The 24,640-nt window shown below is 46.3% G+C and overlaps 1 protein-coding gene across 1 annotated transcript in view; it reads left to right on the top strand.

The window, feature by feature from the left end:
• Positions 1-3,202: 3,202 nt before the first annotated feature.
• The window catches only part of pde4dip (phosphodiesterase 4D interacting protein), a 76,976-nt gene continuing 55,538 nt past the window's right edge, over positions 3,203-24,640 (top strand). Inside the window, exons 1-14 of the mRNA XM_052523870.1 lie at positions 3,203-5,477; positions 7,592-7,729; positions 8,262-8,381; positions 8,617-8,709; positions 9,032-9,241; positions 9,312-9,470; positions 9,633-9,737; positions 9,910-10,047; positions 10,154-10,620; positions 13,682-13,754; positions 14,672-14,963; positions 22,179-22,279; positions 22,692-22,870; positions 24,244-24,559. Coding sequence (XP_052379830.1) covers positions 4,194-5,477; positions 7,592-7,729; positions 8,262-8,381; positions 8,617-8,709; positions 9,032-9,241; positions 9,312-9,470; positions 9,633-9,737; positions 9,910-10,047; positions 10,154-10,620; positions 13,682-13,754; positions 14,672-14,963; positions 22,179-22,279; positions 22,692-22,870; positions 24,244-24,559 — 3,675 coding nt within the window. The 5' untranslated portion in view covers positions 3,203-4,193. The remainder of the gene's footprint in view (positions 5,478-7,591; positions 7,730-8,261; positions 8,382-8,616; positions 8,710-9,031; positions 9,242-9,311; positions 9,471-9,632; positions 9,738-9,909; positions 10,048-10,153; positions 10,621-13,681; positions 13,755-14,671; positions 14,964-22,178; positions 22,280-22,691; positions 22,871-24,243; positions 24,560-24,640) is intronic.

Genomic DNA, 24,640 nt, shown 5'->3' with positions numbered 1-24,640 from the left:
CATATCTAGCTGGGTTTCATGATTTAGCTGTATTATACAATCTTGCTTGTTGCCATGGCACTGTGAGAAAATCATGCAATGTTGTCTGGTTTGGTTGTAATGGGACTTGAATTTCATATTGAAATGGATTCTTCTATTATATTCTTCTATTCCTGTTAACTTGCATCATGTGTTACAGCTAATCAAAAAGATGGGTTATGTTGATGTAAATGTGTCACTCACACACACACACACACACACACACACACACACACACACACACACACACACACACACACACACACACACACACACACACACACACACACACACACACACACACACACACACACACACACCGTTATTTCAAAGGTTAAACTGGGTCTCCTAACTATAATTACAATCACATGGCACTTCTGTCTTTTAAAAGGCCATGATGTAAGTGAATTTTAATTACGGGAGGAATGAATCGGTTGTTTACATGGCACACCAACAAAAGAGACACCCCAAAAGGGAAATGTATTTAGTCACCCTTTATTTCTGTCACTTACAGAGAAATGAACGGTGGAGTAATGACTAAAGAGCCGTTGTTATTCCCACTGATTAGGATTAATAGAGTTTTGATTGTGTTGATCGTTAGGGTCGATCGCTGTTATGACGTCTCGTCTCCAGGATGAATTTATTTGAGCTTTTTGGGTGACAAATGTACATTAGAAGTTAGTACACTTGGGTTCCCAAAGGTCGGCACCCTCTGGAGAAAACAAATCAGGACTGATCATTTACATCAACGTAAACAACACTCGTAATGAAAGATAAGGTGCTGGGTGGGGAAGATTCATGCTCTTACTGCACGGGAAAGCCTAGGGGTTCTGAGAGGCAGGATTTAGGCTAAACTCCCATCAGTGCATCACACAGTATTATGTGATTGGTAGGTAGCAGGGGCTCTCTTCCCCTTATCCCTTCATGATTTTGGCTGACGTGAGGGCCTCCGTGTGAAGGCCAAAAGCCTGGGTCCTGCTGGGAAATTCCTGCCTCAGGGTACAGATGAACTCATTCTAACGTAGTAGCCTATGACTTCAGCAGAGTGGAAAGACACGTTTCGAGTAAATGAACATGAAATGGTGGCCTACTTCTAAGTTTCAAGCACACAGTGACACACACACACACACACACACACACACAGTTGGACAGCTCAGAAGCTAACTTGTTTAGATGTTATATTACATTAGGCTATGCCTTCATGCTTCTATTATGCATTATAATAACCAGGGTATAGTGGGATATGGCTTTTGTCATAAAACAGATACTCAGATACTGACTATCTCTATAGGCATACTTTTTAGGCCTATAGTAATTTCCACCTTATCTATCTTATGAATATCTATAAATTGTGTCGAGAGGATCTAAAGGAATAATAATATAAATGAATTTGTGAGGAAAATATATATGGTTTAATGGTTACATAATGTGATGTTTTTAGACTGTCAGGCAGGCAGGCAGGTTTTATACCCAGGAGGATTCTATCATCCCTGTTTCAGTGAAATGGTACCTTCCAGTGCAGCCTGGTCTCATAGACTAGATGTAACATAGTACATGTAGTTCTGGCTCTCTCAAATCAGTATATGTTACATTTGGTATGGTTACATAAAACAGAAGGTTACTTGAGGTCAGATTGGGTGAATGGGTGTATAATGCAAACATCTAGCAACCCAAAAGTTGCGTGTTCGAATCTCATTACGGACAACTTTAGAGTTTTTGCTAATTAGCAACATTGCAAGTACTTCTGCAATGTACTTCTGCGTCTGCTAAATGGCATATATTTTATTATATATACTTACTACTTTTTAGCTACTTTGCAACTACTTAGCCTGCTAGATAACCCTTCCCCTAATCCTAACCCTTTAACCTAACTCCTAACCTTAACCTCTCTGAACCACCCATACCGGATCCGGGATAATTGTCATCAGCAACGCTGAATAGCATTGCCACAGTCAAATAATATTACTAGAAAATATTCATTTTTATGAAATCACAAGTGCAATATTGAAAAACACAGTTTAGCCTTTTGTTAATCCACCTGTCGTCTCAAATTATGCTTTATAGCGAAAGCAATACAAGCGTTTGTGTAAGTTTATCGATTGCTCGACAAAACAATAAGTACACTTAGCATCAGGTAACTCGGTTACGAAAATCAGAAAAGCAATCATATTAATCGTTTACCTTTGATCTTCAGATGTTTTCACTCACGAGACTCCCAGTTAGACAACAAATGTTCCTTTTGTTCCATAAAGATATTTTTTCTATCCAAATACCTCCGTTAGTTTGGTGCGTTATGCCCATGAATCCACCGGAAAGAGAGGTCACGACAACTTAGACAAACATTCCAAATTATATCCATAATGTCCACAGAAACATGACAGACGTTTTTCTAATCAATCCTCAGGGTGTTTTTCAAATATCTATTCGATAATATATCAACCGGGACAGTTGGCTTTTCACTAGGACCGGGAGTAACAATGGCCGCCTTTCTCTTTTGCTCACAATTCACTCTGAGAGCCCCCACCTATCCACTTACGCAATGTGGTCGTTCACGCTCATTGTTCAAAATAAAAGCCTGAAACTGTTGACACCTTGAGGAAGCGATAGGGAAATTAATCTGGTTGATATCCCTTTAAATGGAGCAATGGGAGGCTATGGAACACGGAGTTTTCAAAATAGAAGCCACTTCCTGGTTTGATTTTTCTCGTGGTTTTGCTTGCAATATCAGTTCTGTTATACTCACAGACAATATTTTTATAGTTTTGGAAACTTTAGAGTGTTTTCTATCATAATCTGTCAATTATATGCATATTCTAGCATATGGTCCTGAGAAATAGGCTGTTTACTTTGGGACGTTATTTTTCCAAACATAAATAGTGCCCTCTAGCTTCAAGAGGTTAACCCTAAGTTTAGCCTAGCTAACGTTATCCAGCTAACTAATGTTAGCATTAGCCACTTAGCTAATGTTGGGCAACACCAAATTGGAATCGTAACATATCATATGTTTTGGAAATTGATGACATATTGTACATTTTCGTAACATATTGTAACAATTTAATTTTGTAACATATCATGCAAATTGGAATCGCAAATTAATACATACATATGAAACATAGCGTATCATACTAAATGGAGGAGTCTCTGATTTACGTACAGAATAATACGAAATGCTCTGAGTCCAGGTTGTCCAGTGTGGCTGAATCTCTGTCAACGTTTCCATCTCGCCCTGTTCGGTAGCCTACCTAGGCTAATAAACTATGCACGTTAAAACCCGTGGAAACCAAACCTCCCGTTCCATCCTCATCACACCGTCCAGTGAACTGCTATCATGGAGCCGAAAAATAACGGGTCAACGATGTATTTTTGATAAGGACGTCTCTACTACCGTCTTTTCGTTTCGGGTGGTGAATTCCGTGTTCGTGTCGGATTAGCCGCGATGAGACAGTGGAACTGTCATTTTGTTGTCTTGGATTAGCATTGTTAGAAAATATGAGATTACATCGGCATTTCGGCAGTGAAACAAAAATAGCCTGACAATTGTTGTTTGATTCTGTAACCAGCAGGTTTGATGTAATGTATCTATTTGCTTGATTACATTTTGTATCATTGACGAACTGAAAGTGCTGCAGCCCCTGCCGCAGACAGTGACATTGTTACAACGACAATGACACTGGGTTTTTTACTGCGCTCATCACAAATTATCCTTATTATATTCCCTATTGACTATGTTTGATTACGGTCTATATTCTTTAGATGACATTGAATAGAAGTCATCGCTTCGATATAGAAATGAGTGCGCTCTTTCAAATAACTGCAATGCGATGGTATACCCGTTTCTGTAATGCTGTTCTTCATCGAGGATGCAACAACGAGGAGTTTTTACCAACAGCAATATGGCACAATGCACTAGTTTATGTATTAGGCTAATATTGACCTGTTTATTTTGAAGATAACTTTTTTAATACATTTAGGTATTTTATTAGGACTCCCATTGGTTGTTGCGAAAGCAGCACATTGAAAAAAACATGAACATCACGCATCTAAATCATTTCAATCTATTGATGGATTATTGATATCCAACCTGTTGGTACAAGACACCTTATTTTATTGCCTGAGCAATCAGAACAGACACAATCGCCACCCCACAGTAAAACTGAAAGCAGATATTATCTGTGATGTTGGATGTCAAAATGAAGGAGGTGTGTCGGATCTGTGCCCGCGAGCTCTGTGGTAACCAACGGCGTTGGATCTTCCATCCGGCCTCCAAACTCAACCTGCAGGTGCTGCTGTCCCATGCCCTGGGTAGAGAGCTGACCCGTGATGGCCGTGGGGAGTTTGCCTGCTCCAAGTGTACCTTCATGCTGGACCGCATGTACCGTTTCGACACAGTGATCGCCCGTGTGGAGGCTCTGTCCCTGGAGCGCCTGCACAAGCTGCTGCAGGAGAAGGACCGGCTTAGACAGTGTATAGGAGGCCTGTACCGGAAGAACAACACTCAGGACCAGACCCGGGATCAAACTGGGATGGGGGGTACTGGGGAAGGAGAGACAGAGGGTGGTGGGCGGTCTGAGGGTGACTCCCCAATAGTGGACCTTTCAGCCCTGCAGGAGGCCAGGTACAGCGCCCTGCTCCAGGACGACCTGGCCTACTCTGTGTACGAGTCCTGGGCCGACCACGAGGACCAGCAGAGCCCAGCCCCAGACCCCCAGCACCACACCCAGCATCATCACCCACAGTGCACAGGATCGGAGGCTCTCTCTGGGCATCGCTCCAGGCGGTGCAGGGGATGCGCCGCTCTCCGTGTGGCCGACTCTGACTACGAGGCTGTGTGTAAGGTCCCTAGGTGGGTGGGCAGGAGGAGCACGTCTTGTGGACCCTCTACTCGGTACTCAGGCAGCACCTTGGGGGGCGAGGAGACCTCCACAGGGTCAGAGTCCACGCCTGTCCCCTCCGAGTCCCCTCCCATGGAACCAGAGAGCGACAGGACGCTGTGCGATGGGGACCCAGAGAGGATGACCCTCAGCCCGGGCACGTCGGTTGAATCTCTGGACACAGCTGTGGACGTGGCTCGGCCCTGTGCCACCCACCGAGAGGAGAGAGGAGAGAAGGACCCAGCGAGGGTTCAGAGGAGGGGCCCTCACCTCCAGTGGGATGAGGCCCCCAGGGACAAGTCAGTCTCTGGGTTGACCCTGGAACTGGCGCTAAGTCTAGTGAGGAACTGGGAGTACAGACCTCTAAAGTCCCCTCAAGGCAGCAAGCTCCCTATCCTAGTTAAACCCAAACTGGAGATGGGTCTCCCCCAGTCTCGCAGTACCCCAGACTATGATCTCTACTCCCACCCTGCCATCCCAGATCTGGTGACCCCCAGCAGTCAGCAGGAGCTGCAGACAGAGCTGTCAGCGATGGAGGAGCAGTGGCTGGATGACTATGTGCAGTGTGGTCCCTTCCGCTTCCAGCAGGTAGCTAGCAGGACAACCACCAGCGCCAGGCTCTTAGATCAGACACACTGGAACTACCAGATCAGCTTCTATGGGCCTGGCCCTGTATAGAGCTTCATTCTACCAGCTTTCCACTAGTGATTTGTAGAATGTCCACATAGTCTGTGATATTGCAGTTGAGATGGATCCTCTCGAGCTAATCTGCAGTTTCTATGTCTATTATTTAATATGAATGAACAAGGCCAAGGCTTTTGGCCGTTTTTGATTGGCTTTTTTAGTCATCCCATTAGCCATCCACCAATCATGCAGCTGAACACAGCTGGCCCCTTGATTACCACTCTCATCGCTATCCTAGCAACATGGCCGTAGCCATGGCAGCGGTTGCTATATGAATAACGATGCCTCGTGCTAGACAGGCTTTTTGTTATGTTAATAGTTAGCCAGTTGCTGGCCTTGTCTGTCAGGCTCATAGTGTAGACCTACACTAACGTTCAAAAGTTTGGGGTCACTTAGAAATGTCCTTGTTTTTGAAAGAAAAACACCAGTCTCAACGTCAACAGTGAAGAGGTGACTCCAGGATGCTGGCCTTCTAGGCAGAGTTCCTCTGTCCAGTGTCTGTGTTCCATTGCCCATCTTAATCTTTTCTTTTTATTGGCCAGTCTGAGATATGGATATTTTTTTTCCAACTCTGCCTAGAAGGCCAACAATCCCGGAGTCGCCTCTTCACTGTTGACGTTGAGACTGGTGTTTTGTGGGTACTATTTAATGAAGCTGCCAGTTGAGGACTTGTGAGGCGTCTGTTTCTCAAACTAGACACTGTAATGTACTTGTCCTCTTTCTCAGTTGTGCACCGGGGCCTCCCACTCCTCTTTCTATTCTGGTTAGAGCCAGTTTGCGCAGTTCTGTGAAGGGAGTAGTACACAGCGTTATTCAAGATCTTCAGTTTCTTGGAAATTTCTTGCATGGAATAGCCTTAATTTCTCAGAACAAGAATAGACTGATGAGTTTCAGAAGAAAGTGCTTTGTTTCTGGCTATTTGGAGCCTGTAATCAAACCCACAAATGCTGATGCTCCAGATACTCATCTAGTCTAAAAAAGGCCAGTTTTATTGCTTCCTTAATCAGAACAACCGTTTTCAGCTGTGCTAACATACATGCAAAAGGGTTTTCTAATGATCAATTAACCTTTTAAAATGATGAACTTGGATTAGCTAACACAACGTGCCATTGGAACACAGGAGTGATGGTTGCTGATAATGGGCCTCTGTACGCCTATGTAGATATTTCGCTACACTTGCATTACCATCTGCTAACCATGTGTATGTGACAAATACAATTTGATTTGATATTCCATAAAAATCATCTGTTTCCAGCTACAATAGTCATTTACAGCATTAACAATGTCTACACTGTATTTCTGATCAATTTGATGTTATTTTAATGGCCAAAAAATTTGCTTTCCTTTCAAAACAAGGACATTACTAAGTGACCCCAAACTTGAACGGTTCTGTATGTCTAGGAATGAGTCTACCTGTACTGTGAAATAATGTCCTGTTGATAAGCATGAATCAGGGAGTTTACTGGGTTGTTGATTCACTAAGCCCATGGAACAACATCCAGTCGTTTAGAGCCCAGATTGTGTGTGTGTGTGTGTGTGTGTGTGTGTGTGTGTGTGTCCTACCTGTAATGACTTTACAGGACAGCATGTGGGAGTGGATCATATCACACGTATCCCAAGGTGATAGTCTAAAGAGCCAATGGAAGATTGGCTGATCCTGGAAATTAAATGACAAAGACAATTTGACGAGACCATGCAGACCAAAATAGTCCCTCACAATCATAAAGATAGCCCTTCTTAGATGTAGCCCTGGAGTTGTGGTTTATTTTAAACCCCCAACAGGCTGGGTGGTTGTACATATCAATCTGTATCTGTACATCTGAAAAACAACAAACAGGAAGTAAATACCACGCTGCCGTGGAAACAGGGACTTCTTTCTCAGGAAGTGATCGAGCAGTGAGCTAGCTGACCTCATCACTTTCCACTCTCACACACAACTGAATGGGAAGTGTGTGTGTGGGTCAATCTGTATATCTGTTGTATTAAAATGAACCTGTGTGTGTTCTGGTGTGTTTCAGAGGCTGCTAGATGAGCAGCAAGGCAAGCTGTCGCAGTATGAGAGTGCTGCAGGCCACTGTGTTAGTGAGCTCCAGAAGGCCCAGCTCCAGGTCCACTCTCTACAGGCCAAGATCAGAGAGAGCGAGGCCGGGAACCAGGTACCACTTCCCCCTCAGACACTCAACGTTTCTCTAGGTCTTCCTATTTTTACATTACTGGACAGGGAACCAGGTACCACTTCCCCCTCAGACACTCAACGTTTCTCTAGGTCTTCCTATTTTTACATTACTGGACCGGGAACCAGGTACCACTTCCCCCTCAGACACTCAACGTTTCTCTAGGTCTTCCTATTTTTACATTACTGGACCGGGAACCAGGTACCACTTCCCCCTCAGACACTCAACGTTTCTCTAGGTCTTCCTATTTTTACATTACTGGACAGGGAACCAGGTACCACTTCCCCCTCAGACACTCAACGTTTCTCTAGGTCTTCCTATTTTTACATTACTGGACCCTGTCAGACATGGTGGATTATGTATTCAATGTTTAAAAAATGAAAACCAAAATCAAGCATTTAAATGAAAGGCTTGGTTATAACGTATTTATAAACATGCTAACATAATTTGTGAACTGTAATATTCTATATAATGTTTAGCCTGACTCTGACGTGTCCGTGACTGTGTTGTGTAGAAGCTGCAGGTGCGACTGGGGGACATGGAGTGTGAGCTGCGCTTGGTCAGAGAGGAGGCACAGAGACAGGAACGAAACGTCCTCAACCTCACTGACGCTGTCAACAGCAAGGACACTGAGGTATGGAAGGATGGAGGGAGGAATGGAAACACAGAGAGAGAGAGAGAGGAGTTTTCAGAGAGTGAGAGAGACAGAAAATTCTGAAAATTACACACTGAGAAATGCAGAGGCACACAAGAAGAGACATTGACAAAAAGTACACAGATTCTCTATGACACTTGATGTGTTTCTCTCCACCACTGATGAACAGTAGGTTACTTATAAGATACTTGTGTTTTATGTGTGTCTCTCTCAGGCAGCAGAGTTGTACAGAGTCATAGAAGAACAGAACGACATGCTGTGTTCTCTCAAAGACCTGGCCAACAGAAACCAGGTCCAGACACTACAGGTAAATCACACTAAAATGCTCTGAATAAAATCTGCACCTGATGTAATGAGGCGTTCTCCCATCAGCAGCCTCCTCCCATCAGCAGCCTCCTGTGGTGTACAGTATGCAGTAATCTACACTGGAAAACACCCACTATTTTATAATGACAATGGGTTATGTTATAATGGTCTCCTAGACCCATGCTCACAGCACGCTGTATCTAATGAAATGCTCTCTAAAGTCCTCCTCCCTGTCATTTAGAACTCTGTATACCATTCACTCACTCTCTGGCTTTCCCTCTACCCCACCCCTCATCTTCTCTCTCCTTCTCATCTCGGTGCAGGTGTCTGGGGCTGAGTCAGTGCGAGGGCAGGGGAAGGTGCTGGCCCTCCAGGGCTCTCTGTTCCAGGCCCAGCTGGAGCTGCAGGCAGGCCAGAGGGCCCAGCGTCAGGCTACCAGGAAGGAGGAGGACCTGACCAGAGCCCTGATCCGCCTGGAGCAAGACCTGCAGGGGGCCGTGGAGCACAGACACAGCACTGACAGACACAACCAGGTTTGTGCGTTTGCTTGTGTGTTAACATGTGTTTTTGTATGAGACTGACTGTGATGCTACCTGTCTCTAGGACTTGCATCTGGCGCTGGAGAAAGTTCGCTCAGAGCTGCAGCAGAGAAAGGAACAGCTGAATGAAAAGGAAGGAGAGAGACTGAGAGCGGAGGAGGACATGGAGAAGACCATCAGAGAGCTGAGGACCTCGCTTCAGAGCAAAGAGCAGCTTGTGCAGGTCAGACACACACACACACACACACACACACACACACACACACACACACACACACACACACACACACACACACACACACACACACACACACACACACACACACACACACACACACACACACACACACAGCCTTCCTCACACAACCCTGTCCCTGTCTCTCAGGAGTACTCAGAGTTGTTGGACCAGCAACAGGGGCCCAGGGAGAAGAGTGATTCTCTCCTCTCCAAACTGAAAGAGCGCATCAAGGAGAGGGACAGAGCACTGGAGGTGAGACACACACTACCAGAGTTTAACCCCTAACAACAACTACTACAGCTATTACATCAAACTCATGATACAGCAGGGCATGATAGCAGTGTCTTGTATGGTGTTGATTGACAGCTGTGTTCCCATAGAGATGCATTATATTGTCCTACTGCATGATGTTCCCTCCTCTCAGCGAGCGGTGGATGAGAAGTTCCGCTGTGTGGAGGAGAAGGAGGGAGAGATGCGGAGGCTACAGCTGCTGCTCAGAGAGAAGGAGAGAGACCTGGAGAGACAACGCTGTGTATTGTCCAACAACGAAGAGACCATCATGGTACTGATGAACACACTAATATAAACACATGTACACGCACAGACATACGCGCACCCACACACACACACCAATTTTTTATCTTTCTGTGTGTGTGTGTGTGTGTTAGAGTCTGGAGGTGCTGGTGCGTGGGAAGGGTCTGGAACAGGAGCAGGTGTGTGAGGCGTGGAGGAGTGTACAGCACCATCATGCAAACAGTGAGGAGAGACACAGCCGCAGCTTGAGAGAGAGAGATGCACTCATCAGCCAGCTACAGAACGCCCTGCACACACGCACCAAGGAGGCTGAGGTAAGACACTATACACTATACCCTGGCCACAGTATACCCTGGACACACTATACCCTGGCCACAGTATACCCTGGCCACACTATACCCTGGCCACACTATACCCTGGCCACACTATACCCTGGCCACACTATACCCTGGCCACACTATACCCTGGACACACTATACCCTGGCCACAGTATACCCTGGCCACACTATACCCTGGCCACACTATACCCTGGCCACACTATACCCTGGCCACACTATACCCTGGACACACTATACCTGGACACACTATACCCTGGCACACAGTATACCCTGGACACACTATACCCTGGACACACTATACCCTGGACACACTATACCCTGGACACACTATACCCTGGACACAGTATACCCTGGACACACTATACCCTGGCCACAGTATACCCTGGACACACTATACCCTGGACACACTATACCCTGGACACACTATACCCTGGACACACTATACCCTGGACACACTATACCCTGGCCACAGTATACCCTGGACACACTATACCCTGGCCACAGTATACCCTGGCCACACTATACCCTGGACACACTATACCCTGGACACACTATACCCTGGCCACACTATACCCTGGCCACAGTATACCCTGGCCACAGTATACCCTGGACACACTATACCCTGGCACACTATACCCTGGACACACTATACCCTGGACACACTATACCCTGGACACACTATACCCTGGCCACAGTATACCCTGGCCACAGTATACCCTGGACACACTATACCCTGGACACACTATACCCTGGACACACTATACCCTGGACACACTATACCCTGGACACACTATACCCTGGACACACTATACCCTGGACACACTATACCCTGGACACAGTATACCCTGGACACACTATACCCTGGCCACAGTATACCCTGGACACACTATACCCTGGCCACAGTATACCCTGGACACACTATACCCTGGACACACTATACCCTGGCCACAGTATACCCTGGACACACTATACCCTGGACACACTATACCCTGGACACACTATACCCTGGACACACTATACCCTGGACACACTATACCCTGGACACACTATACCCTGGCCACACTATACCCTGGCCACACTATACCCTGGACACACTATACCCTGGACACACTATACCCTGGACACACTATACCCTGGACACACTATACCCTGGACACACTATACCCTGGACACACTATACCCTGGACACACTATACCCTGGCCACACTATACCCTGGACACAGTATACCCTGGCCACACTATACCCTGGACACACTATACCCTGGACACACTATACCCTGGCCACAGTATACCCTGGCCACAGTATACCCTGGACACAGTATACCCTGGCCACAGTATACCCTGGCCACACTATACCCTGGCCACACTATACCCTGGCCACACTATACCCTGGCCACACTATACCCTGGCCACACTATACCCTGGACACACTATACCCTGGACACACTATACCCTGGACACACTATACCCTGGACACACTATAACCTGGACACACTATACCCTGGACACACTATACCCTGGACACACTATACCCTGGACACAGTATACCCTGGACACACTATACCCTGGACACAGTATACCCTGGACACAGTATACCCTGGCCACAGTATACCCTGGACACACTATACCCTGGACACAGTATACCCTGGACACAGTATACCCTGGACACACTATACCCTGGACACAGTATACCCTGGACACACTATACCCTGGACACACTATACCCTGGCCACACTATACCCTGGCCACACTATACCCTGGCCACACTATACCCTGGCCACACTATACCCTGGCCACAGTATACCATGGACACACTATACCCTGGACACACTATACCATGGACACAGTATACCCTGGACACACTATACCCTGGACACACTATACCCTGGCCACACTATACCCTGGCCACAGTATACCCTGGCCACACTATACCCTGGCCACAGTATACCCTGGCCACACTATACCCTGGCCACAGTATACCCTGGCCACACTATACCCTGGCCACAGTATACCCTGGCCACAGTATACCCTGGCCACAGTATACCCTGGCCACACTATACCCTGGCCACACTATACCCTGGCCACAGTATACCCTGGCCACACTATAACCTGGCCACAGTATACCCTCGACACAGTATACCCTGGACACAGTGTTCCCTGGACACAGTGTTCCCTGGACACAGTGTTCCCTGGACACAGTGTTCCCTGGACACAGTGTTCCCTGGACACAGTGTTCCCTGGACACTGTGTTCCCTGGCCACAGTGTTCCCTGGCCACAGTATACCATGGACACACTATACCCTGGACACAGTATACTCTGGCTACACTATACCCTGGCCACACTATACCCTAGTCACACTATACCCTGGCCACACTATACCCTAGTCACACTATACCCTGGCCACACTATACCCTAGTCACACTATACCCTGGCCACACTATACCCTGGCCACAGTATACCCTGGACACACTATACCCTGGACACAGTATACTCTGGCTACACTATACCCTGGCCACACTATACCCTAGTCACACTATACCCTGGCCACACTATACCCTGGCCACACTATACCCTGGTCACAGTATACCCTGGCCACAGTATACCCTGGCCACAGTATACCCTGGCCACAGTATACCCTGGCCACACTATACCCTGGCCACAGTATACCCTGGTATACCCTGGCCACACTATACCCATCAGCACCAGGGACACCAGGTAATACCCTGGTCACAGTATCCCCTGAAGAGAGAACACTACACCCTGGAGGGAAGACCCTGGCCACACTATACCCTGGACACAGTGTTCCCTGGACACAGTGGGGGGAAGAGAGAGAATATAGAGGGACCCTGGAGAATATAGAGGAGGAATAACCTGAGGGAGGGGAAGAGGGAGAATATATACCCTCGAGAGGGACAGTGTTCCCTGGAACACGAGTGTTCCCTGGAATACAGGGTTCCCTGGACACGGTGAGAATATAGAGGGGGGAAGACGGTGTTCCCTGGACACAGTGTTCCCTGGCCACAGTGGGAAGGACAGTATACCCTGGACAGGATTTGAAAGAGAAATAAGGATTAGAGGGGTGCTTATTTGTCAAATTAATCTCGCTCCCTCTCTCTCTTTTTCTCTCTTTCTCTTCTCCCTAGAGGGAGGGGAGAGAGAGAATATAGAGGACCTGAGAGAGAATATAGAGCCTTGAGAATATAGAGGGAGGTAAGGTGAAGGGAGGTCCCAGTGAGGTGGTGGAGGAGATGAAGAGAGAGAATATAGAGGGAGGGAAGGAGAAACTGTTCCAGGAACTGAATGTAGAGGACCGTGGAAGCCAGGCCCAGGAGCAGGGGAACACTGGTTCAGGAGGGAGGCTCGACACCATCAGCAGGAAGGGACCAATACATCCAGGTAATTCAACCCAACTGACCTGGTCTTCCAGTTCCCCAGACAGAAGAGAGAATATAGAGGGAGGGGGGAGAATAGAGGGAGGGGAGAGGGAGGGGAAGATGAGGGAGGGAGGGGAATATAAGGGGAGAGAGAGAGGGAGGGGAAGAGAGAGAATATAGAGGGAGGGAAGGGAATATAGAGGGAGGGGAAGAGAGAGAGAATATAGAGGGAGGGAAGAGAGAATATAGAGGGAGGGGAAGAGAGAGAATATAGAGGGAGGGGAAGAGAGAGAATATAGAGGGAGGGGAAGAGGGAGAGAGAATATAGAGGGAGGGGAGAGAATAGAGGGAGAAGAGAGAATATAGAGGGAGGGGAAGAGGGAGGGGGAAGAGAGAGAATATAGAGGGAGGGGAAGAGAGAGAATATAGAGGGAGGGGAAGAGAAGAGAGGAGGGAATAGAGAGGGAGGGGAAGAGAGAGAATATAGGGAGGAGGGAGGGGAAGAGAGAGAATATAGAGGGGGAGGGGAAGAGAGAGAATATAGAGGGGGAGAGGGAGAGAGAGAATATAGAGGGAGGGGAAGAGAGAGAATAGGGAAGAGAGGAAGAGAGGGAAGAGAGAGAATATAGAGGGAGGGGAAGAGAGAGAATATAGAGGGAGGGGAAGAGAGAGAATATAGAGGGAGGGGAAGAGAGAGAATATAGAGGGAGGGGAAGAGAGAGAATATAGAGGGAGGGGAAGAGAGAGAATATAGAGGGAGGGGAAGAGAGAGAATATAGAGGGAGGGGAAGAGAGAGAATATAGAGGGAGGGGAAGAGAGAGAATATAGAGGGAGGGGAAGAGAGAGGGAGACTTTTTTCCATGAAGATGTATTGTTTCAGATCTTTTAATCCCCCAAAATCTCCATCCTCCCCTTGCCCCTCCCCTTCTCTCATCCAGGACTCAGCAGGTCGTCTGGGTGAGGTGATGAGTGAGCAGACTGAACGTCTCCAGGAGCTCCGCAGACAGCTAACTTCTGGCTCCCAGGCCTATGGGTCCCAGCTAGGCCTCCAGGGTACAGACCTCCAGGGTCCAGACCTCCAGGGTCCAGACCTCCAGGGGACCAGCCAGAACTTCCAGGCCCTGCAGGATGAGCTACATCTGGCCCTGAGGAGGGAGAGGGAGGCCCAGGCTGAGATCACAGCCCTCAGGACCATGACAGGCCAGACAGACAGGCAGGCAGAGTTTGGAGGTGGGCATCAGAGGAACATGGAGCTCTGTCTGTAGTGGCACCTTCTGGGCTACAGGGGGCAGCACTGTCTTCTTTTCTCATAGAGTTTGGGGTGTGGTGTATGGGTCTACTAATGTGTCTGCTAACATGGGTGTCTTGGTTCTCGGGTGATGATGCTAACCATAGTTAACTTGGCAGTATCTGCAAGACAATGTTATTTATATATTAGCTTATTGATTTTTATATTTGCAATTCTAAATGTTGATGTTTTGTGTTATGTATTAGTTTTTCTGTATAGTAGCTTGTGTATCAAACGCTTCTCAGAACGTATAACTGGTAGACAGAGAAACAGAGAGGGAAGGTAGGAGTTATGTTATGCATAACATGACATTTTTAACTTTGTATGATAGTGTTGATAACAGCATGTGTTTTAAAGTTATGTCATGACTTTAGGTATTTATACCAATAATATGTGTGTGCCTTTGCATGTACAACGGTGGTTATGTTATATACCATGTAATGGTATTGAGTTTATATACCCGTCTCAGCAACTCAGATTTTTATAGAATATCAAACAATGCCTGCTGTCTGAAATGTGTGCTTCAAGTTGAATATCATTTATGTTAGCTTTTGCCAGATTACAGTACATTTTAGTACACACTATAAGGAACACCGTATGTTCTGGATGACACATAATCCTCTCCTGGACTATAGGTATGTTTAATATTCATCCTTTCTCCCAGAGACATTACCCAACATGTTGGTCTCTAAAAGAGAAACCATCTGATCACTTGACAGAAGCTGCTTTTCCTATAGTCTTTGCAATCTGAGTCACAAGCACAGTAAGATCCTTGTCACTAGAGCACAGTAAGATAATTGTCACTAGAGCACAGTAAGATAATTGTCACTAGAACACAGTAAGATCCTTGTCACTAGAGCACAGTAAGATAATTGTCACTAGAGCACAGTAAGATAATTGTCACTAGAGCACAGTAAGATAACTGTCACTAGAGCACAGTAAGATCATTGTCACTAGAGCACAGTAAGATCCTTGTCACTAGAGCACAGTAAGATAATTGTCACTAGAGCACAGTAAGATAATTGTCACTAGAACACAGTAAGATCCTTGTCACTAGAACACAGTAAGATAATTGTCACTAGAGCACAGTAAGATAACTGTCACTAGAGCACAGTAAGATAACTGTCACTAGAGCACAGTAAGATCATTGTCACTAGAACACAGTAAGATCCTTGTCACTAGAACACAGTAAGAGCATTGTCACTAGAGCACAGTAAGAGCATTGTCACTAGAGCACAGTAAGATCCTTGTCACTAAAGCACAGTAAGATCCTTGTCACTAGAACACAGTAAGATCATTGTCACTAGAACACAGTAAGATCCTTGTCACTAGAACACAGTAAGATCATTGTCACCAGAACACAGTAAGATCCTTGTCACTAGAGCACAGTAAGATCCTTGTCACTAGAGCACAGTAAGATCCTTGTCACTAGAGCACAGTAAGATCCTTGTCACCAGAACACAGTAAGATCCTTGTCACCAGAGCACAGTAAGATCATTGTCACCAGAACACAGTAAGATCATTGTCACCAGAACACAGTAAGATCATTGTCACTAGAACACAGTAAGATCCTTGTCACTAGAACACAGTAAGATCATTGTCACCAGAACACAGTAAGATCATTGTCACTAGAACACAGTAAACACCCTGACTACCATGACGTTGACAAGCTTAATAAACAAACGTGTGTTCTGTTGGATTTATATGGTGGGCTTGGTTGGTTCTGCTGTCCCTCCCTGACTGACTCCATAAACAATGCCGACATGGGTTGTACACTGGTCATAAACATACATACAAATATATATATATAAACATACATACAAATATATATACATACACTACCAGTCAACAGTTTGGACACACTTACTCATTCAAGTTTAACATTTATTTTAGACTATTTTCTACATTTCAGAACAATAGTGAAGACATCAGAACTATGAAATAACACATGGAATCATGTTGTAACTAAAAAAAAGTGTTAAACAAATCAAAATATATTTTATATTTGAGATTCTTCAAAGTAGCCACCCTTTGCCTCAATGATAGTTTTGCACACTCTTGGCATTCTCTCAACCAGCTTCATGAGGTATTCAGCTGGAATACTACTGTGTTATTCCATAGTTTGATGTCTTCACTATTATTCTACAATGTAAAACAAAGTGAAAATAAAGAAAAACCCTGAATGACTAGGTGTGTTCATACTGTTGACTGGTACAGTATACAGCTAATTTGTAGATATAGGGCATGGCACCCTAGATAACAGTAACACATACACAAAATCATCCCAAGTTCAACAGTAAAATGCTCCAATTGCATTACGTTGATTATTTGAAGGGCAATGGACATTACATAGAAACAAGGGTAGACTTTCCTAGCTGCATGTAGAGACCTGCCAATTAGATCTCCCTTAATCACTCCTCAAGGGAACTCTAATCCCCAGAGCCCTGTTAGACCCAATGAGCAGAGTGATGCCTCCTGCTGGCCGTACCTCTCCTTAACGCCCGTTCCACAGCATAGCATCTGTGAACATAATCTATTGAGTATTGTATCACTCAATAATGTATCACTCGGCTGTCTGACAGTACCAGATTACAGCCATCTAGTGCTTAGACATATGCTTTTGAATGGGCTTCTATTTGAATAGAGTACATTCCAGAAATCCAATCTTTGTCAAGTGTGTTACGGGATTCTTCCGTCGAAGGAGAGGCGGACCAAAACGCAGCGTGGTTATGGTTGAACATCTTTAATAAAGATGATAACGTGAACAATAAACATATACAAAACAAGAAACGTGTAAACCCGAAACAGTCCCGTGTGGTACAAACACTGACACAGGAGACAATCACCCACAAAATACCCAAAGAATATGGCTGCCTAAATATGGTTCCCAATCAGAGACAACGATAAACACCTGCCTCTGATTGAGAACCACTCTAGGCAACCATAGACTTACCTAGAATACTACACTGAACACAACTCCATCAATCTACAAAACCCCATAGACAAGATAAACACAATCACCCATGTCACACCCTGGCCTAACCACAAATATAAAGAAAACACAGAATACTAAGGCCAGGGCGTGACAGTATCCCCCCCCTCCAGAGGTTCGGACCCCCGGCCGCACACCTAAACCCATAGGGGAGGGTCTGGGTGGGTGTCTGTCCGCGGTGGCGGCTCTGGTGCGGGACGTGGACCCCACTCCAACATAGTCTTAGTCCGCTTTCTTAGCGTCCTTAGAGTGGAGACCCTCGCCACCGACCTTGGCCAAAGAACCCTAACAAAGGGCCCCACTGGACTGAGGGGCAGCTCGGGAATGAGGGGTAGCTCAGAACTGATAGGTAGCTCAGGACTGAGAGGTAGCCCAAGACTAAGAGATAGCTCAGGTAGGTTGACGGCTCCGGCAGATCCTGGCTGAATGGCGGCTCTGGCGGATCCTGGCTGAATGGCGGCTCTGGCAGATCCTGGCTGACTGGCGGGAGACTCTAGCAGATCCTGGCTGACTGGCGGGAGACTCTAGCAGCTCCGGACAGGCGGGAGACTCTAGCAGCTCCGGACAGGCGGGAGACTCTCCGGACAGGAGGGAGATCCTGGCTGACTGGCAGGGGAGCAGCTCCGGACAGGCGGGAGACTCTAGCAGCTCCGGGACAGGCAGGGGAGACTCTAGCAGCTCCGGACAGGCGGGAGACTCTAGCAGCTCCGGACAGGCGGGAGACTCTAGCAGCTCCGGACAGGCGGGAGACTCTAGCAGCTCCGGACAGGCGGGAGACTCTAGCAGCTCCGGACAGGCGGGAGACTCTAGCAGCACTGGAGAGGAGGAAGGCTCTGGCAGCGCTGGACAGGCGAAGCGCACTGTAGGCCTGGTGCGTGGTGCTGGCGGTACTGGGCCGAGGACACGCACAGGAAGCCTGGTGCGGGGAGCTGCCACCGGAGGGCTGGTGTGTGGAGGTGGCACTGGATGGACCGGACCGTGAAGGCGTACTGGAGATCTTGAGAGCAGGGCTGGCACCAACCGCCCAGGCTGGATCTTCACCCTAGCCCGGCAGATGTGGGGAGCTGGGATGTAGCGTACTGGGCTAAGCACGCGTACTGGGGACACCGTGCGTTCCACCGCATAACACGGTGCCTGACCAGTACCGCACCCGCCACGGTTAGCACTGCTAGGAGCACTGTAGCTCTGAGCTGGCACAGGACGTGCAAGGCTAGGGAGGTGCACAGGAGGCCTGGTGCGTGAGTCTGGCACAATCTTCACCAGACGACTAGCACGCACCTCAGGACGAGTATGAAGAGCTGACCCAGGTGCCATCAAATCCCCGACACGCTCCGTCGGGCGAATTCCGTGCCTCATGCACCAACACAGCAACTCCCTCATAACGCTCTCCTCCAATTTCCCCATTAACTCCTTCACGGTCTCTGCTTCGCTCACCTCCAACACCGGCTCTGGTTTCCTCCTTGGTTCCTCACGATAAACTGGGGGAGTTGGCTCAGGTCTGACTCCTGACTCTGCCACAACTCTCCCTGTGCCCCCCCAATAAATTTTTGGGGCTGACTCTCGGGCTTCCATCCGCGCCGCCGTGCTGCCTCCTCATACCAGTGCCTCTCCGCTTTCGCTGCCTCCAGCTCTTCTTTGGGGCGGCGATATTCTCCTGGCTGTGCCCAGGGTCCTTTACCGTCCAATTCGTCCTCCCATGTCCATTCCTCTTTGCGCTGCTCTTGCTGCCCGTTACCACGCTGTTTGGTCCTTGTTTGGTAGGTGATTCTGTTACAGTTTTCTTCCTGGGAAGGAGAGGCGGAGCGTGGTTATGGTTGAACATCTTTAATAAAGATGATAACGTGAACAATAAACATATACAAAACAAGAAACGTGTAAACCCGAAACAGTCCCGTGTGGTACTGACACAGGAGACAATCACCCACAAAATACCCAAAGAATATGGCTGCCTAAATATGGTTCCCAATCAGAGACAACGATAAACACCTGCCTCTGACTGAGAACCACTCTAGGCAACCATAGACTTACCTAGAATACTACACTGAACACAACCCCATCAATCTACAAAACCCCTAGACAAGACAAACACATAATCATCCATGTCACACCCTGGCCTAACCACAAATATAAAGAAAACACAGAATACTAAGGCCAGGGTGTGACAAAGTGGACACTGAACAGATTCCACAGATATCTAGACACAATTATGAACTCTACTCTTTTGCTCCAATGATGCCTTATCCTTTCTAGGATGTGCATTTTACACTGTTTCATGCATTTTAATACTCTGCCCTGGTCAATTACACTTGTCCACAAGAGGTTGGTGGCATCTTAATTGGGGAGAACCACGCTTGTGATAATGGCTGGAGCGGAATCAGTAGGGAATGGTATCAAACACACGGTTTCCAGGTATTGATGCCATTCCATTCACGCCGTTCCGGACATTATTATGAGCCCTTCTCCCCCCCAGCAGCCTCTACTGCACTTGTCATATCACATGATCCATTACCTATATAAAATACAGAAACCTGTAGATTTGATCACTGCAACATTCTGATGATTTAAGAGTTAAAAGCATGGAGTGTTCTAGGACCTACTGTACCTAAAGTAAATCAAAGAGATCTGCTCGTCCCAAGGCTAATATTTGACCAATGATGTATATATACACTAGATGACTCACAGGGGGCACTGTATTGAAACCACCGTGCCTCCATCTTGGAACTCCTCCACCATTGTAAAACATATTTTGGAAGCTATAGAAATCCATGTATTAATGTCTACATTAGTTTTTGCCATGTTAATTATATTACAGGCTCCTTAATGCAGACTTTTAAATTCTATTATGTGAGCTGAACAAACATTTGTCCATTTTTTTTATAAAAACATTTTCCTTAAAGCTCCAATATGTAACTTATTGGATGACTCTAACAAATAGAAATGTGATTTATAGATCTGCTTCTACATTCTCTATGCTTGTTTTGTCACATAAACTGAAATTAGGTGAACTATTAGAATTTCAGAAACCAGGAAATGGGGAAGCGATTAATGCATAGTGCACCTTTTTAAAGTATATATATATTTTTTAAGTGCTACTGTTACTGTCCTGACTACAACAACAACAATATTTAAATACATGTAATTTTGTCCTTGAAACACTTAATTGAAATACTGTAGAATTCCATTAATTCCAATGGCTGGTGGCCAATACATAGTATATGCAATCTAGGGTTTATGTACATCATTGTATTTTAACTGTAAATAAAAGGATAACTGTAAAACTACTAATATATGTAAAACTACTCCAATAGCTTAGCAAGATAGAAGTTAAATCCTCTCCTAGCCCTTTAGGGCAGCAGGGTAGCCTAGTGGTTAGAGCATTGAACCAAAAGGTTGCAAGTTCATATCCCTGAGCTGACGAGGTACAAATCTGTCGTTCTGCCCCTGAACAGGCAGCTAACCCACTGTTCCCAGGCCGTCATTGAAAATAAGAATTTGTTCTTAACTGACTCGCCTAGTTAAATAACGGTAAAAATAAAAGTCTGTGACACCTCAGCCTGTTACTCCACAGAGCTGTGCCTGTAAGGTTGTATTTACTGTAAGTGGTTATCTGCTCTTATAGTTTATCTGACTGTTTATCTGCCCATACAGTAGTATAACCCAGTCCAGAGAGAGATTTCCTGGTCATTTCTGAGGTGCTCTTTTTAGAACTTCTCTCCCTGTCTTTATATATACACTAGATGACTACCAGGGGGCGCTTTTTTGAACCCGCCGCACCTCCATCTTGGAACTCCTCCACCGTTGTAAAACATAAAGACAGGAAGAGACAGCTCAGAAATCACCTCTGAGGGAAGAAGGAGAGGTTTTAAGAGTGACCACCACCATTACTGATGCGTTTACTTTTTGTTGAAAACACGATTTGGTGGAAAGACTTTGACATGCAGAAAGGCCAGGATTGGGGGAGATTGTGTTTGATGTGTGAAAACATACAGTATAGAAAGGTTGTTGAATTGAACTCTGGCAAAAGCAAGAAGTGTCAAGGATTTGTATGTTTTTATCAATCTGTTGCCAAATGCAAAAGAGTTGCGCTCTTTGTCAGTGTGACATTTTCTTTTCATAATTTCTGTGTATGTTTATTGTTAAGCTAAAAACCGTGTTCTGTTTACAGAATTCAGCTCAGAGGAAGAGGATGATGTCAACAGTGACTATGCAGACAGCATGGAGGAAGAGGAGTCCAAACTGACAGCCCAAACCCTAGCCACAATGCAGGTAGGCCATACAATAAGACTTTTTTTATTGTCACATACCAGATGGGTGCAGTGAAATATGTTGTTTTATAGGGTCGTCATAGTACGTTTCCTTGGAGCAAATTAGAGTCATGCCTTGCCTTGCTCAAGGACACATTGGCAGATTTTTTGAACCTTTTCTAATCCTTTCTAACTAACCAGTTTGGGTTTTCAAACCAGCAACCTTTCAGTCAATGGCTCAATGCTCTAACCACTAGGCTACCTGCCGCCATACTTTAGCTAACCTAGAATAATGAAATAGTGGTAGATTATTTTGTCCTAATCATATCACATTGAATGTTTACTAACCCCCACTCATATTTTAGTTATCAACATACTGTGGCGATCTGGCACGCTCATCTCTCTCTCTCTCTCTCTCTCTCTCCTCAAATCAGAACGCAGAGCTTCATGGAGGACCTGGGAAAGGGAAGCTATCCCAGGATCCTGTGGGAGAGGGCCAGGGGCTGGTGGAGGTGAAACAGCTGGTGCAACAGAAGAGGGTGGTGGAGAGAGAACTGCAGGAGCTAAAGGTTCAGCTGGAAAAAGCTGGCTTCTCCTCCCTGTCCCAGATGAGGTACCGATAACACGCTGACTAGCTGGCTGAACACACCACATGTTATGAAACATGATATAGATACAGTATATGAATGAAAGTGAATTCAATTGTATGAATGAGATGAAATTAATTCAAATGTACCTTCATTCATATAAAGAAACATTGACTCAATGTAAAATCTTTCCCGCCTATTTTGGCAGTCGGTGCCGTTTAAGATGAGGATTCTTTCTTACGAACATGGTCTTATTTATAATACAGCATATTGGATGACTGTCATTCATATTCCATTCACCCAGTTCAATGTAACATCGATAGGGTTAGGCTACTACATGATACTTGAATTGAATGAGGTTGCTACAACCTAGCCTGTGAATGAACGTTTACAATGTAGGTGCACAGGTCAAGAGACACATTTTGAGTTTTCAACATGACAGACAGTGACACGTTCACTCTCTGGCCTGCATCTAGCTGATCTAGGGTGTAATCATTAGCCCAACAGTTGCAAATTAGAGTTTCTATTGGAGAAACTCAGGTATGTTTATCCCCGTTTAGTTCCGTTTGCTCGCGTTTAAGAAGGTTTTGTATTGAAGTAAATGTACCCAGAGGAGGACAGAAGCTATCTGTCCCCCAGCCACACCACGATGCTACTCTACAGAGTGCTGCTGAGGCTATTGTAGACCTTCATTAGCAAAACAGTGTATTTAATATATTTTGTATAGTTTTATCTAAAAAGGACAACTAATGTTTCAGTATTTAGATACATTTTTTGTTGTTGCATTTTTACCCCCTTTTTCGATCTTGTCTCATCGCGGCAACTCCCAACGGACTCGGGAGGTGAAGGTCAAGTCATGCGTCCTCCGAAACATGACCCGCCAAACTGCGCTTGGGCTCCCGAGTGGTGCAGTGGTCACTGCATCTCAGTGCAAGAGGTGTCACTATAGTACCTGGTTCGAATCCAGGCTGTATCACATCCGGCTGTGATAGGGAGTCCCATAGGGCAGCGCACAATTGCCCCAGCGTCGTCAGGGTTTGGCCGGAGTAGGCCGTCATTGTAATTAAGAATTTGTTCTTAACTGACTTGCCTAGTTAAATAAAGGTTCAATTTAAAAAACACCCGCCTGCTTAACCCGAAAGCCAGCCGCACCAATGTGTCGGAGGAAACACTGTTCAACTGATGACAAGGTCAGCCTGCAGGCGTCCGGCCCACCACAAGGAGTCACTAGAGCGCGATGAGCCAAGTAAATGGTCCTCCCCTTCCTTGTCTGAGAAGCCTCCGTTGGTATACAGAGGTCCAGCGTATAGGTGTACAAACGCCTGTGGTTTTCACCCTGGCCGGAACAGTGGACATGAGAGGTTTCATCTGAGGTTTGTCTGTGTTCTCCCTCTCACAGAAAAGCCCTCTTCAACCTACGCATGGAAAATAAGGAGCTGAAGTCTCACCAGACAGACAGCCAGCCAGAGACAGACCTTAGGCATGAACAGATTCTTCAGGAGGAAGAGGAGGAGGATGAAGAAGAGGTGGATGAGGAGGAGGAGGAGGAGGAGCTGTGTGGGTCTGAGCTGTGGGAGGCCTGGGATGATGAGTGTCCTTCCCATGGGAAGTGCTGTGCCCCCAGGCCCACCCTGAGAGACCCTGGCCTGGGGAGGAGACACTGCACTAGGCCTATATCTCTGGACCTGGGAGCCATGCTGTCCTGCTCCACACAGGTAGGGGGAGCCACCACACACTAAATAATACTCTAATAATGTGTGATACTGTATATTGATAGATCAACTGTTTTTTAGGCC

This window comes from Oncorhynchus keta, chromosome 1 (genome assembly GCF_023373465.1).
Source record: "Oncorhynchus keta strain PuntledgeMale-10-30-2019 chromosome 1, Oket_V2, whole genome shotgun sequence".
NCBI lineage: Eukaryota > Metazoa > Chordata > Actinopteri > Salmoniformes > Salmonidae > Oncorhynchus > Oncorhynchus keta.
The sequence above is the reverse complement of the archived record's forward strand: the minus strand, read 5'-3'. Positions and strand labels throughout refer to the sequence as shown.